Source organism: Ovis canadensis, chromosome 2, assembly GCF_042477335.2.
Source record: "Ovis canadensis isolate MfBH-ARS-UI-01 breed Bighorn chromosome 2, ARS-UI_OviCan_v2, whole genome shotgun sequence".
NCBI lineage: Eukaryota > Metazoa > Chordata > Mammalia > Artiodactyla > Bovidae > Ovis > Ovis canadensis.
The window spans coordinates 226,650,834-226,664,371 of record NC_091246.1 but is presented as its reverse complement, the minus strand read 5'-3'; the positions used below and the strand labels follow the sequence as shown (position 1 = coordinate 226,664,371).

At 46.2% G+C, this 13,538-nt stretch overlaps 1 protein-coding gene, 1 non-coding gene and 1 pseudogene across 2 annotated transcripts; 1 reads left to right on the top strand and 2 right to left on the bottom strand.

Annotated features, from left to right (window-relative positions):
• The first annotated feature begins 483 nt into the window (after positions 1–483).
• On the top strand, positions 484–6,085 carry RESP18 (regulated endocrine specific protein 18). The gene is made up of 6 exons (XM_069579481.1): positions 484–714; positions 2,625–2,729; positions 3,758–3,890; positions 4,119–4,158; positions 4,280–4,369; positions 5,932–6,085. The coding sequence occupies exons 1-6, from the start codon at positions 609–611 to the stop codon at positions 5,980–5,982; spliced, it is 525 nt and encodes a 174-aa protein (XP_069435582.1). The 5' UTR covers positions 484–608; the 3' UTR covers positions 5,983–6,085.
• A 3,404-nt stretch (positions 6,086–9,489) lies between these two features.
• On the bottom strand, positions 9,490–11,191 carry LOC138432456 (small ribosomal subunit protein eS8-like; annotated as a pseudogene).
• LOC138434878 (small nucleolar RNA SNORD55/SNORD39) lies at positions 10,241–10,320 on the bottom strand. The gene has a single exon (XR_011254937.1). It is a non-coding gene; the product is annotated as a small nucleolar RNA SNORD55/SNORD39 (small nucleolar RNA).
• Positions 11,192–13,538: the final 2,347 nt, after the last annotated feature.

The window sequence follows — 13,538 nt, the reverse complement described above, 5'->3', positions numbered from 1 at the left end:
GTGTGGAAGCTGTGGATCAGTTAGTTACTTCAGTAGTTAGTTATTGCAATAGCTCTGTTAAATTGGGTACAGTGATTTGAACCAGGATGATGGCAGTGGATGTGGAGAAGATAGTTGTGCATATACTTAGCAGGTCAAACCCATGATGGTTGGAGATTTTAAGGTAGGTAAGGGTGAAGTAAGTATCAGGAAAATCAAAATAGACTAGATTCATTGAATGCCAGCTGTCCAGTTGCTGTACCTATTTAACCCTCACAACAAATCTATGAGGCAGGTGCATTTCACACCAGCATTTTACATGAAAGCCCTCTCTCCAACCTTGGGACTGGGAGTAGAAGCAGTAGTCTTTGGGATCTGTTTAATTAAGAGAGCAGTGGGCTCCTAGGAGTAGGTTTGGGTGGCTGTGGGGCTGGTAGGAGAAGTAGGGGCTCGGTAGGCGTAGGCAGGGGCAGGGCCCTCCAGCGATTGGCCCAGCTGCCAAGGGAGGGTTGTGCAGATTCAGTCTGGCTAGCCAGCGGGTGGGAATCGACAGTCCTGCGCAGTCCCTCCGGCAGCTGTCTGCCACCTCTGCGACTTAGGTGGGGAACCAGCGCAGCTAGCCCGGGAAGATGCAGCGCCCGCTGTGGCTCGGGGGCTTCCGGGGGCTCTGGCTGCTCGTCTGCTTCCTGCTGCTGAACAGCCGCCTGGGGGGCTCCAGCGACGTTAGTGGTCACGGTCAGGAGGAAACCTGGGGTGGTGTGCGGGCAGGGCCAGAGAGCGGTTCTGAGTGAAGTGGGTCTGGGGACTCAAGGTTAGGAACTTCGGAGGAAAACAATGTGTTTGGGGAGTAAGAAAAGAAAAGTGCGCGGAAGGACGCGCAGGCTTGGAGTGGGGCTCGGTGTATGGGATCTGGACCTAAGAGAAGCCGATTCAGGGGAAGATTGGGGATTAGGAAGAAGGACGTAAAAACACAGGGGCACAGGGAAGTAAAACTGGCAAGTGCGGCCACAAGAGAAGCAAGACTTGCCGAGGAGCGGGGGAAGAGATGCCTATGGCTCAGGGATAGTCAGGGGCCAGGCTCTCTGGACAGTAGCAGCAGGGACCCCGGGTATCGGGCCCTGGGAGAAGACTGGGCCGAGGGATGAACCAAGGCTTCTTTGTAAGCCCCTGGAGCCTGGTGTTTCCGATCCAGGTTCCGGGAAGAATGGGAGGGCTAGGCTGGGGGAAAAGAGGATGAGGCAGAAAAGGTCCATCTTCTTCCTCCCCCTGCACTGCGCCATCCGAGTAGACCATCGCTGACTCACATTTGAGCAGCCGGAGACCGACTGCGCAGACTCGAGGATTCCAGCACCCGGAGCTTCGGGCAGACGCCGCAAACTCCTAGGCTGGCGCCAGCTCTGCTCGCCCGATTCTTGGGTTTAGAGGCCATTGCAAAGGACTCACGAAAACCTGTAGGAGGAGGCCATGAGGGTGAGGGTGGGGAGAGGGTAGGACCCTCAAGCTTCTTAGGGATGCCTAGCTCTCTTTAGAGCTCGGAGCCTCCTCCATACCAGGATGTGGCCACCGCTCAGCACCGCGGACAGCGCCAGGTGCCCCCGTAGGTTTGACTGAGGGTGTCCGGATCACCACTTTTCCTGCCACTTCTGGGAGCGCTGCCCCAGAGTATGATCCCTCCTTCCAGAAGTTATTTTCCTTCTCAGTATGACGTTTTCCTCCTTCTCAAAGCCAGGGAAATAATAGAATCCATTTAAATGGGGAGGAGAATTTCCTTTCCATAATGACTCACGGTAATTCCACCATCAGAAACAAACACTCCCTCCCAAAAAAAAAAAACCACGAAGAAACAAACAAACAAAGAAACCATACTCCAACCCTACCCCATCTACTTGGAATGAAAAAAGTGTGTATAGCATTAGGGATTATCTCTGTTCCCCTTGCCGTCCCTTATGCCCAGTGGCAAATTTTAGCCTTCAGGACAAGGATCCAGACACTCAAAACCTATGCATACCAATACTTTCTTCCTGTAAAGATTTCAGGACTCCTCTCCAATCCTCATGCATGTGTGCTCATGCGTGCTCACACCTCAGTTGTGTCCAACTCTTTGCGACCCCATGGGTTATAGCCCACCAGGCTCCTCTGTCCATGGAATTATGCAGGCAAGAATACTGGAGTAGGTTGCCATTTCCTCCTCCAGGGCATCTTCCTGACCCAGGGATGGAATGATTCTTTACCACTGAGCCACACTCCAGTCCCCTTCAATCCCCTCCAGGCTTTAAAGCCTTCCCTAAATGCAGTTCCCCTGCTTTTCATGCCCTACCTGTTCACCTGATTATCCATTTATGTGTGTGGCTTTTTGAGTATCTGCTTACCTCACCCTCCATGAGCTGCTCATTGCCTTTAAGCTTGGCTCTTATCTGGAAGGTGGCACCAAAAGTGAACGAGGTGGCAAGGGTTAACAAACAAGGAAGGTGGTGATGGGGGGAGGGGAAAATAAAAAGGAGGACCTGGAAGGAGGAGGGGGTCAGGTGAGGGGGACAGGGACCACTGAACCCAGGGGTGATAGTGGAAGGAAGCTGCTTTATTTCAACTGGAATTTGGAAGGCTTCTAGTCAAGCTCCTTTCTCACACCACTTTTTTGCCCTCAGATGGTCAGAGTCAAGTGGGAGTGGGGCAGCTCTGGCCCCTCCCAGGATTTACCAGCCCGGTCTTCAAGCACTTGCAAGTTTTACTCCAGCACATTATGCCCCACGGTGAGTAAGAGCTAGAGAAGAAAGGCTGGGGCTTTGTCACATGCAGAGGTATAGTGAAGGGCTTTTGATCTGGCTTTCTCCCCCTAATGTCTCTACTTGACTCTTTCTGTCATGTTCACCTCATGGAGAATGGGGACAGACCAGAATGGGGATGGACCTGGAAGGGCAGGCTGTTTGCCCTCAAACCCCTGGAAGGGCCCAGCACAGGCTTCTAGAAGAAGCCCCTGGAAAAGGTCAGCATCTAACTCCTTGAGACTACCCCCAACTCCAGGCACTAGCAGATTTTTTCCAGAACCAGGAATCCTTGAATTTTCAGCCAGGAAAACATACGTACACACACACACTTAAGCCTCTGAGTAGGAAGCCTAATAGATTGTATGACAAACACAGAAGAGGAAGGAAGGGAGTGGGAAGTCCTTTGAAGACATATGGTTGACCCTTTCTTAGAAAGGAGTTTCATGAATAAGGGAAGAGTCAGATAGGAAATCTGGCCAGAATTCATATTACTACTATCACTACTGATGTCTAATATGTGTATAATGCCTTAGCACAGTCATTCTCAACATGCATCCTCAGACCAATAGTATCAGCATCACCAGGAAACTTGTTCAAAATGCTAATTCATGACCTTCACCCCAGACCTCCTGAATCAGGAACTCTAGAAGGGAAGAACAGCAATCTGTGCTTTAACAAGCCTTGCAGAAGATTCCGAAGTACCCTGAAGTTTGGGGATCACTCACTGTCTTAGAGTTTTCACGGCACTCTTCACATCCCTAATCTCATTCAATCCTCACAATTGTATCAAATGAGTTAGCGAAAAGAGTACTGTCTAATCCTAGCGGAATATTTATTACATGCCAGGCACTGTGCTAAGCAAATTTTATGTGCCATCTCATTTAATTCTCTCCACAAACTGTGATTCTTTGTCTTACTTTGAGGGAAAGGGGGAGTGTTTGCTTCACCCCGGTCCCTGGTGGGCCAGTCAGAGCATCCCAGGTATTAATTCACCACATCCTTTCACCCTGCAGGTTTGTTCTGGAAGGATGACATGACCCAGGATGTGATGACCCAGAAGATGGGTCACACCAGCAAACTCCATCCTGAGGATCCATGTGTGAGGAGTGGGCCAGCAGCCTTCCCCACCAAAACCCCGGGGGTGAGGTCTGTGAAGCCTATGGTCAGCCCATGCTGTCTAGTGCAGAGATGGAGCAGGGAGGGAATGGGTATTCAAACTGCAGGAAAGAGCTGCCAGGAGTACTCTGTGAATGATTCAGAGGTCCTGTCTGGGATCTGCAGGAGAAAATTCCATGAGCCATTAGTGACCTGCAAAGGCAGAGGAGAGGGGTTCTAGCAAGCCTAGGTCCCATTTGTCATCCTCATCTCTTCTAGGGGCAAGCAAGAGGAGAAACTTCGACTCCTGTTCCCCAAGGTGAGACCCATGTGTCTTCTTAAGACTTCTAAAGCCCTGACTTTGAATCCTATCTCTTTTTCTCTGGGGCCCTGACACCCTTTTCTGCCTCCTTCTTGACTCCTGGCTTCCCTCCTCACAGAGCCCAATGGTCAAGGTGAACAAGGATCAATGCTTTACCTCCAAAGTGGTTTCAAAGGCTCTGAAACATGAGGTGGCCAACCCAGTCAAGGTGAGGGGCTCTCGCTTTTTCAGGGGAGGTTGGAATTGCCAAGGACATGTTTAAGGGAAGGAGGCAGGTGTGAAGGAGAGAATGGGTATTGGGCTGTGAACAGAGAAGCTGAAGAAAATATCTCTCCCAGTTGAAGGGTACCCCCACTTTCCTGCCTTTCTCCGGCTACTTGTGAGCATCCATGTAAGAGATTGGGGGCATGATGCAGGTTCTGGGCATCTCTAAGGACCATCGCATACAATCATGCATCGGTATTGGGTTTAAAATAGACATGGGAAATTGCAGAGTTTTCAATATTGAGTAAAAGGTCCTCCTTTTTTCCACACACTCCCTTGTATACAGGAAGTGATAGCAAAGCTTCTTCGGATGAACAGGAGAGAGTCCAGAAGCCTTCAGCAATTCCTGACTTTGCTCTACTTTTTACCCTGGGCAAGTCACCCAGGCAAGGCTCTGGGTTACCTCCTTAGGAGGCTTGAACTCTTCAGAATCCAGGTTGAAAACACCCATCTAGCCCTCCCATCTATCTTTACATTTGAGACTTTGAGGCCTAGGTTGGTCCAGCGACTTACTCCGGGCTGCATAGGAGGTTCTTGGCAGACCCAAGACTGGACCAAGGTCTCCTGATTCTTAATCCTTTCCATTGCACAGCTCTTGCCCTTCTTTCTGCTCAGACACTGCAGTGGGGGTGGGGCTGCCCCAGACATCAGACTTCTCCACATTGACAGAAGTCTTTTTTTTTTTTTTTGGACTAAGACCTAAATTATAAGAAGGTGGTAGCCAACAGAAGATATGAAGAAAGGGCCTCCCAGGAAGAGGACAACACAATGAACATGTCTGGAGACAAGGATACTATGGCATGTCTGAGGAACAGATAGGAAAGTCAGTGGTAGAAGATTAGGTTGGAGAAGTAGGTCCAGGGTTGATCACACACTGGCTCATAGATCTTGGTGAAAGTTTGGATTTTATTCTAAGTGTAGTGGCAAGTTGACTGGGAGATTCTGAGGAGGGGGATATTATAATGTGGTATGATATTAAGAGGTCACTCTAGTGATATCGGGGATGAATTATAAGGAGAGTGAGAGTGAACAGTGAGATCTGTAAGGAGCTGATCAACCCGGTCTAGGGGAGACAAGGGTGTTGGCTGTGGAGCTGGCTCTCCAGAGGCAGTCTGCACCTCTGGGGAATTCTAGTCCCTCATGCTCTCCTAGGAAACCACTTCCCACTCATAGGATGGCAGCTGGGCTTCCAAAGCCTGGATTGTTTGCTGGGTCCACACACCCAGAGCTGAGTGACAGACCCACCTTGAAGAACAGGTTGTTGGAGAGCTTTTGTGAAAGCAGATAAGGTGCTGCTGTTCTTCTCTAGCCCAAGCCCAAGGGAAAATCACGGGACAAGAGCTCTATGAATTCTGTGTGGGAGTAAAGGTGACAGGCCCTCAATTGATGGGCTGAGTCACTGCGGGCTGACTCAAATCAGGCTGTTAGAGGCATCTGGGGGAGGAGTAGGTGAGAGAGGGGCCACCTCCCCACGTGCTGATTCCGATCCTTTGTTTCTGGTTTCAGGGCTTCTTTGAGTCGCCCCCCACTGTGGGCCACAACCTTGTCGCCGACTGAGACCTCATGTGAAGCCTCTTTGCCCCAGTGCCCTCCATTGCCCTCCAGAGGGGCAGTTCCAGGGTGATCAAAACCTGGATCAATAAAGTGATTTTGATGCGAACACTGTGACTTTCCTTGAGGCAGGATGGGTCAGGTTTGGATGTGAGAGAGGTGGGGCTGGAACAGTGACTGGGGTGAGGAAAGCACAGCTCCCCAGTGCTGCTGCAGAGTGCTTCTGTCTTGTTTTCCTTCCAGTGACCATTCCTGAAGTGAGGATAGTATGGGTGGGACCACAGCTGGAATGGCAGCCTTCTTTACACATATCCAGCCATGCTGTGTGGTCCAGTTGCTCATCCTTCCATGTCATTGGAAGAGACCCCGATGCTGGGAAAGATTGAAGGGGCACGAGGAGAAGGGGCCGACAGAGGTTGAGATGGTTGGATGGCATCACCAACCTGGACGGGCCTGGACTCTGCTGTTTTATGAGGGTCTCTACCTCCAGTATTATAGCCCCTGCCAGGGCTGCCCCACTCTTTGTGCTCCCCAAAATCAACACACGGGAGCTCTATGTCAACGTGCACACATGTTAAATGATATTTTGCTGACTCTTCCCAGTTTGCTCCTGGTAGCTTGTTGTTCAGTTTCTCAGTCATGTCTGACTCTTTTCAACCCCATGGACTGCAGCACTCCAGTCTTCCCTGTCCATCACCAACTCCCAGAGCTTGCTCAAAGTCATGTCTATTGAGTTGGTGATGCCATCCAACCATCTCAACCTCTGTCAGCCCCTTCTCCTCCTGCCTTCAATCTTTCCCAGCATCAGGGTCTTTTCCAATGAGTCGGCTCTTCACATCAGGTGGTCAAAGTTTTGGAGCTTCAGCCTCAGCATCAGTCCCTCCAAGGAATATTCAGGACTGATTTCCTTTAGGACTGACTGGTTGGATCTCCTTGCAGTCCAAGGAACTCTCAAGTCTTCTCCAACACCACAGTTCAAAAGCACCAGTTCTTCAGTGCTCAGCCTTCTTTATGGTCCAGCTCTCACACCCATACATGACTACTGGAAAAACCATAGCTTTGACTAGACTGCTCTTTGTCTGCAAAGTAATGGTAGCTTAAAAATCTTACAAGGGAGTGAGTGATCTGATCATTCATACTCAGCCCAGACAAACACCAATTCTGGTCCTATTTGCAAAGCTTTATACTTTCAAGGTACTCTCAAACTCATTTGACATTCCCAGATGTAAGCACATGGGCAGATAACAAGATTTTGTTCCTCTGAAGAACTGGGATTTGGCCACACATCTCATCCAATTAAGCAACCCAGAGAAGTTAAGTGACTAGTTCTTGATGACACAGAGTCAGGGTCATGCTGCTATTTTTTTCCCTCTCCGCCTCTACTTGGTGTGTTCAGGAAATGTTTCTAAACCCAACACTAGACCAGTCACATTCATTTATACCTAGTTCTCATTAAACTGGGCAACTCCTGCACTTACCCACATATCCCCCTTATTCATTCCCTTTTTATTTCTAAGAAGGAAAATGGGGAGAAAAAGATGGGTATTTTTTAAAAGGAAGGTAAGTTTAGTTCTTATTGCAGAGGAGCAGGTTATATGATATGGATGATATAATTTGATAGAAAATGGGAAGCCATTGAAGGTCTGTTGAGCAAGGGAGTGACACCATGAAAGCTGAGCTTAAGAAGAACAATCTCATATTTCTGTGTAAGGATGGACTAGAGACTGGGAAATGGGTGGAAACATGCCAGAAAGACTGCTGAAATACTGTGGCATGCCACATAAGGACCTGAATTTGAGTCAGAGGACATATAAGAGAGATAGTTTGAAGGATAAATTAATAAGCCTTGGCGACTCTTATGGGTTGAATCCTGTCCCCCCTAAAACTCATATGTTGAAGTACTAATCTCTTGTACCTCAGAACATGACGTTATTTGAAAATAAGAATGTTATAGATGTAAGTAATTTAAGATGAGATCATTAGGGTGGACCCTAGTCCAGTATGATCAGCTTCCTTACAAAAAAGGGAATTGGAGACAGACATGCATAGAGGGGAGATGACATGAAGAGATACAGTGAGAAGATGGCCACCAATAAGCCAAAGAGAGGGGCCCTGAATAGATCCTTACAGCCCAAGAAGGAACCAACTCTCGTAACATGTTGATTCTAGACTTCTAGCCTCCAGAACTGTGAGACAATAAATTTCTATCATTTAAGTCCCCAGTTTGTGGTACTTTGTTTGAGGAGCCATAGGAAACTAATTCAAGTGACTTTTGTTTTTGTTAGAGATGTTCTGTCTCAGTGAATAATGGACATCTGGATGGCTGGTCAGGGAAGAAAAATGGATGTTCTCTTAGAGCGTAAAGCTAGCCTACTCAAGGACATCAAAATGGCAGTGCTCTCCTAAGTCATTACTTATTGCCTGCATGTCTGATTATTTTCATCAACATATAAGTATACTACAATATCTCCTTTATTCAGTTCAGTTTAGTTGCTCAGCTGTGTCCAACTCTGCGACCTCATGGACTGTAGCATGCCAGGCTTCCCTGTTCTTCACAAACTCCTAGAGCTTGCTCAAACTCATGTCCATCAATTCAGTGATGCCACCCAACCATCTCATCCTCTGCCATCCCCTTCTCCTCCTGCCTTCAATCTTTCCCAGCATCAGGGTCTTTTCCAATAAGTCGGTTCTTCACATCAGGTGGCCAAAATATTACAGCTTCAGCATCAGTCCTTCCAATGAATATTTGCAACTGATTTCCTTTAGGATTGATTAGTGTGATCTCCTTGCAGTCCAAGGGACTCTCAAGAGTCTTCTCCAACTCCACAGTTCAAAAGCATCAGTTCTTCCGTGCTCAGCTTTCTTTATAGTCCAACTCTCACATCCATACATGACTACTGGAAAAACCATAACTTTGACTAGATGGACCTTTGCCAGCAAAATAATGTCTCTGCTTTTTAATATGCTGTCTAGGTTGGTCATAGCTTTTCTTCCAAGGAGCAAGTGTCTTTTAATTTCATGGCTGCAGTCACTATCTGCAGTGATTTTGGAGCCCAAGAAGATAAAGTCTGTCACTGTTTCTTTGTACCCCCATCTATTTGCCATGAAGTGATGAGACCAGATGCCATGATCTTAGTTTTCTGAATGCTGAAATTTAAGCCAGCTTTTACACTGTCTTCTTTCACTTTTATCAAGAGGTTCTTTAGTTCTTCACTTTCTGCCATAAGGGTGGTGTCATCTGCATATCTGAGGGTATTGATATATTTCTCCACAATCTTGATTCCAGCTTGTGCTTCATCCAGTCTGGCATTTTGCATGATATACTCTGCATATAAGTTAAATAAACAAGGTGACAATATACAACCTTGATGGACTCCTTTCCCAATTCAGAACCAGTCTGTTGTTCCATGTCGGGTTCTAATTGTTGCTTCTTGACCTGCATACAGATTTATCAGGAGGCAGGTAAGGTGGTCTGGTATTCCTATCTCTGTCTATTTTTTTTTTTTTCTGGCATAGAACAGTAAACACCTTTATTAGATGAGCTAAGACAGGAGGGAAGAGGGTTTATTTGCCTTTCTGGGCCTTGATCTTCCTCAGATAGAACTCGAGCTCTTTTCCCTCTAGCACATAGCCCTGTGCTCGGCCCCACTGGCCTGGTCTTGAAGCGATGCATGCAAGAAGCTTGCCCTGCTGGAACTGCTCCTCTAGAAGACTGCTGATTTTCGCGTTCTTTTTCCTCTCATCGTATTTTTTCTGAATTTTCTTTGATCGTTTCTTGTTTAAAATCTCTTCCTCCTCAGGAGTCAGCTTGGCCCCCTTCTTGCGGCACTTCAGGGGCAGTGCATAGTGGGACTCGTACCACTGTCGGTAGGGTATGCTGTCGATAAGCACAATACAGTTCTTCACCAGGGTCTTGGTACGGACCATTTCGTTGTTGGATGCATTATAGACAACATCGATTATTCTTGTCTTGCGTGTACAACACTCCGAGCGCCAGGAGAAGTTTCCCACGTCCAGCCTCAAGGCCCGGTACTTCTTGTTGCCTCCCCGGCCACCGACTGTGTGTATGCGACGGGGCCATTCTTTGTGTTGGCAGCGGGACGTCCCAGCTCATACTTCCGCTTCTTATGGTAGGGCTTTCTCTTGCTCCCGGTCTTCCGGCGCTTGTGCCAGTTGTCCCGAGAGATGCCTGCGTGTGGGGGTGGGAGCCTGAGGCACGGAGTCCGAAGCCGAGGCCGCTAGCCCAACGCCCCACGCCGGCGGTTGCACGCTCAGCTCTCCAAGGTTAGCTCCCCCACAGCGCAGTCGGGAGGTCACAGCATTTCCAAGGTGTCATCATGCACGTGCGACGCAGCCCAGACCCTTCCCGTCCCTACCCCGGCAGTCATGATGGTGCCGCTCGCGGCCCCGATCCTGCGACTCCAGGAATGGCCCTGGAACGGGTCCGGTGGCCCAAGCCCAAGCACTACCGTCCTCGTGGGGGTTCCTGTCCAGGGGCCCTGGAGCCCTCGCTGCCAGCTGGGCCCCAAAGCAGGATGGCGCCGGATTCTGGTATTCCTATCTCTTTAAGAATATTCCATAGTTTGTTGTGATCTACACAGTCAAAGACTTTAGTATAATCAGTGAAGCAGAAGTAGATATTTTTCTGGAATTCTCTTGCTTTTTCTATGATCCAACAGATGTTGGCAATATGTCCTAAATTTATTTATTTTTTCTCAATTTCTGCTTCTTTTGGTAATAGTTCACTAGATAATTCACACTATCCGAACTGCTGACAATTTGTCTTAATCTGGTTCCTCCTCAAATCAAAGCCTGAAGTAAGGGTTTACCTGAGGATCATGTAAATTAGGATTAGATTTCAAGATGAAGACTGAGAGAATGCTAAGGCTGAAATGTGGGGACTCTCTTAGGCATCAAGTATAGTACACCTCAGAACTGTCCTCTGAGATAGAGAAAAGGAGAGTATCCTATATGCCCAATCTCCATTAGATCAAAGGTTTCACTGTAAGGTTCTAAACTCTTCATACATTCAGGTTTTTGTTGCATGAGAATGTCTGAGCAGATTCCCATGGATACCTAAAACTGTGGTAACAGAGAGGACCCAGGCCAAAAACAAAAGATCTGCACTGTTTTTGCTGGTGGGTCAAGTGGTATCAACTTACATCTCTATGTAGGTGGTGACTGCAGTGATGGCTAGAGTTAAAAGGTAACCCATGATGATGCAAAATGGAGCAATAAATGGTGTCTGATATACCTTAAAAGCTGGCTGGAAAATTATCCAAAATCTTCTTAACAGCATTAAGAAACTAGCAAAAGACCGAAAATATGATAAACTCGGGTCAAGATCCAGGAAAGGAACAGAATCCAGAGGTGGTAAACCCAATGTTCACAGTTGCTTTGGCCTGGGGAAATTCTGCATTTTAAGAAGCAGACAAAAAGCTGATTTAGATAGCCTGTGGAGCTAGAGGAGCAGGTATCAGTGTCCAAGCCCTTGAAAGGAAGAACTGCTCTCTGTTTTGATCTGGGACCAAGAAGCAAACTTTAGGAATAAGGAGAAAATGAAGTCAATCTACCCTTACTCAGATCGCATTGTGTATTATACCAGATCATGCGAAGAGTTGACTCATTGGAAAAGACTCTGATGCTGGGAGGGATTGGGGGCAGTAGGAGAAGGGGACGACCGAGGATGGGATGGCTGGATGGCATCACGGACTCGATGGACATGAGTCTGAGTGAACTCCAGGAGATGGTGATGGACAGGGAGGCCTGGCGTGCTGCGATTCATGGGGTCGCAAAGAGTCGGACACGACTGAGCAACTGAACTGAACTGAACTGAACTATACCAGATCACTAGTGCTTTTAGGCACCTGTAGAAGTAAATTAAAATCCTCTAAGACTTGAATTATTTCTACAAATAACTTTTCAAATGCCATACTCTGCACGATAGATAGGGCTCAGTGCTAAAGAATCCACCTGCAATGCAAGACAGCTGGGTTCATCCCTGGGTTGGGAAGATCCCCTGGAAGAGGGTATGACAACCCACTCCAGCGTTCTGGAAAATCCCAAGGACAGAGGAACCTGGCGAGCTACAATCCACGGGGTCGCAGAGCTAGACACATGAAGTGACTTAGCATCGCCCAGCACAATAGATAACAGAGACAGATCCACCGCAATACAATGTTTCCAAAGCAAAGCAACTGTGCTTTATCATGTTTAAGTATATAAATGCCAAATTGTAATTTTTGACAAGGATCAAGAAATCACAGAAAGTAATATTGGAAATTCTTTTTTTAATGAATCAAACAAGTCAAAATACATGAGGCAAAAACTGATAAAACTGAAAGGAGAAATAGAAGAATTACCTTTTATAACTGAAGACCTCAATACTCCTCTGTCAGAAATTGATAGATCAAGCAAGCAGAAGATCAGTAAGGATATAAATGACCTGAACAGAACAATTATTTGATTTGATCTAATTAACATTTTGGCAAAGGAAATGGCAATCCACTCCAGTATTCTTGCCTGGCAAATTCCATGTCCATGGGGTCAAAAAGAGTTGGACATGGCTGAGTGACTATCACTTTCACTCTAACATGTAGGATATACCATCCAACAGCAGCAGCATATGCATTCTTCTCAAGCTCATGTGGACTGTCCATCAATACAGATCACCATAAAACAGACCTTAACAAATTTAAAAGACTAGAAATCATAAGATACATTCTTTGACCACAATGGACTTAAACTAAAAATCAATAACAAAAAGATAGCTTAAAAATCCCCAAATATCTGGAAAACACCTTTCTAGACAATCCATGGGCCAAAGAAGAAATCTCAAGAAAAATTTTAAAATATTTTGAAATAAATGAAAATGTAATTTATCACAATTTGTGACATGAAGTGAAAGCAGTACTTAGAAGGAAATTTATAGCATTGCATGCACACGTTAGAAAATAAGAATGATCTAAAATCAATAAATTAAATTCACACTTTGAGAAACCAGAGAAAGAAGAGCAATTGAAGTTTAAAGCAAGCAGAAGAAAACACATAAAAATTAGAGCAGAAATCAAAAAACTGAAAACAAGAAAATAATAAGCAGAAATCAATAAAACTCAAAATTGGTTCTTTGAAAAGAAAGAGAATTAAATAAAAATTCTAAAACTTAAAAATGTGAGAACCCAAATTTTGAATTAATTGAATAGATTTAATAATGGATTAGAGACAGCTGAAACAGAACTGGTGTACCAGAAGATAGGTCACAAGAAACTTGGTCCTTCCCTCCAAAAAATAAAAGAGGCAAAGGGTGGAAAATGCAGAAAGAAAGGGTAAGAAACAAAGAGGATTCAGTGAAGAGGTCCACTATTCATTTACTTGAAATCCCAGAAAAAGAAGAGAGAGAATAGGACATAAGCAATATTTTTAAAGATTATGGTTGAAAATTTTCCAAAACTGTTAGAAGATATCAACCCACTGATACAAGATTGGCAACAAATCTCAAGCAAACTATTAAAAAATAAAAAACTAAAACTAAAGCAAAAAATATGATGAAACTGCAGGAAAGC

What these genes read in the sequence shown, in the direction of transcription:
- RESP18 (XM_069579481.1), top strand. Translation starts at nt 609, where the DNA reads ATGCAGCGCCCGCTGTGGCTCGGGGGCTTCCGGGGGCTCTGGCTGCTC. An exon ending in ACCAAAACCCCGGGGGTGAG is followed by an intron (nt 3,891 to 4,118) that starts GTCTGTGAAGCC and finishes CATCTCTTCTAG; the next exon opens with GGGCAAGCAAGAGGAGAAAC. An exon ending in TTCGACTCCTGTTCCCCAAG is followed by an intron (nt 4,159 to 4,279) that starts GTGAGACCCATG and finishes CCCTCCTCACAG; the next exon opens with AGCCCAATGGTCAAGGTGAA.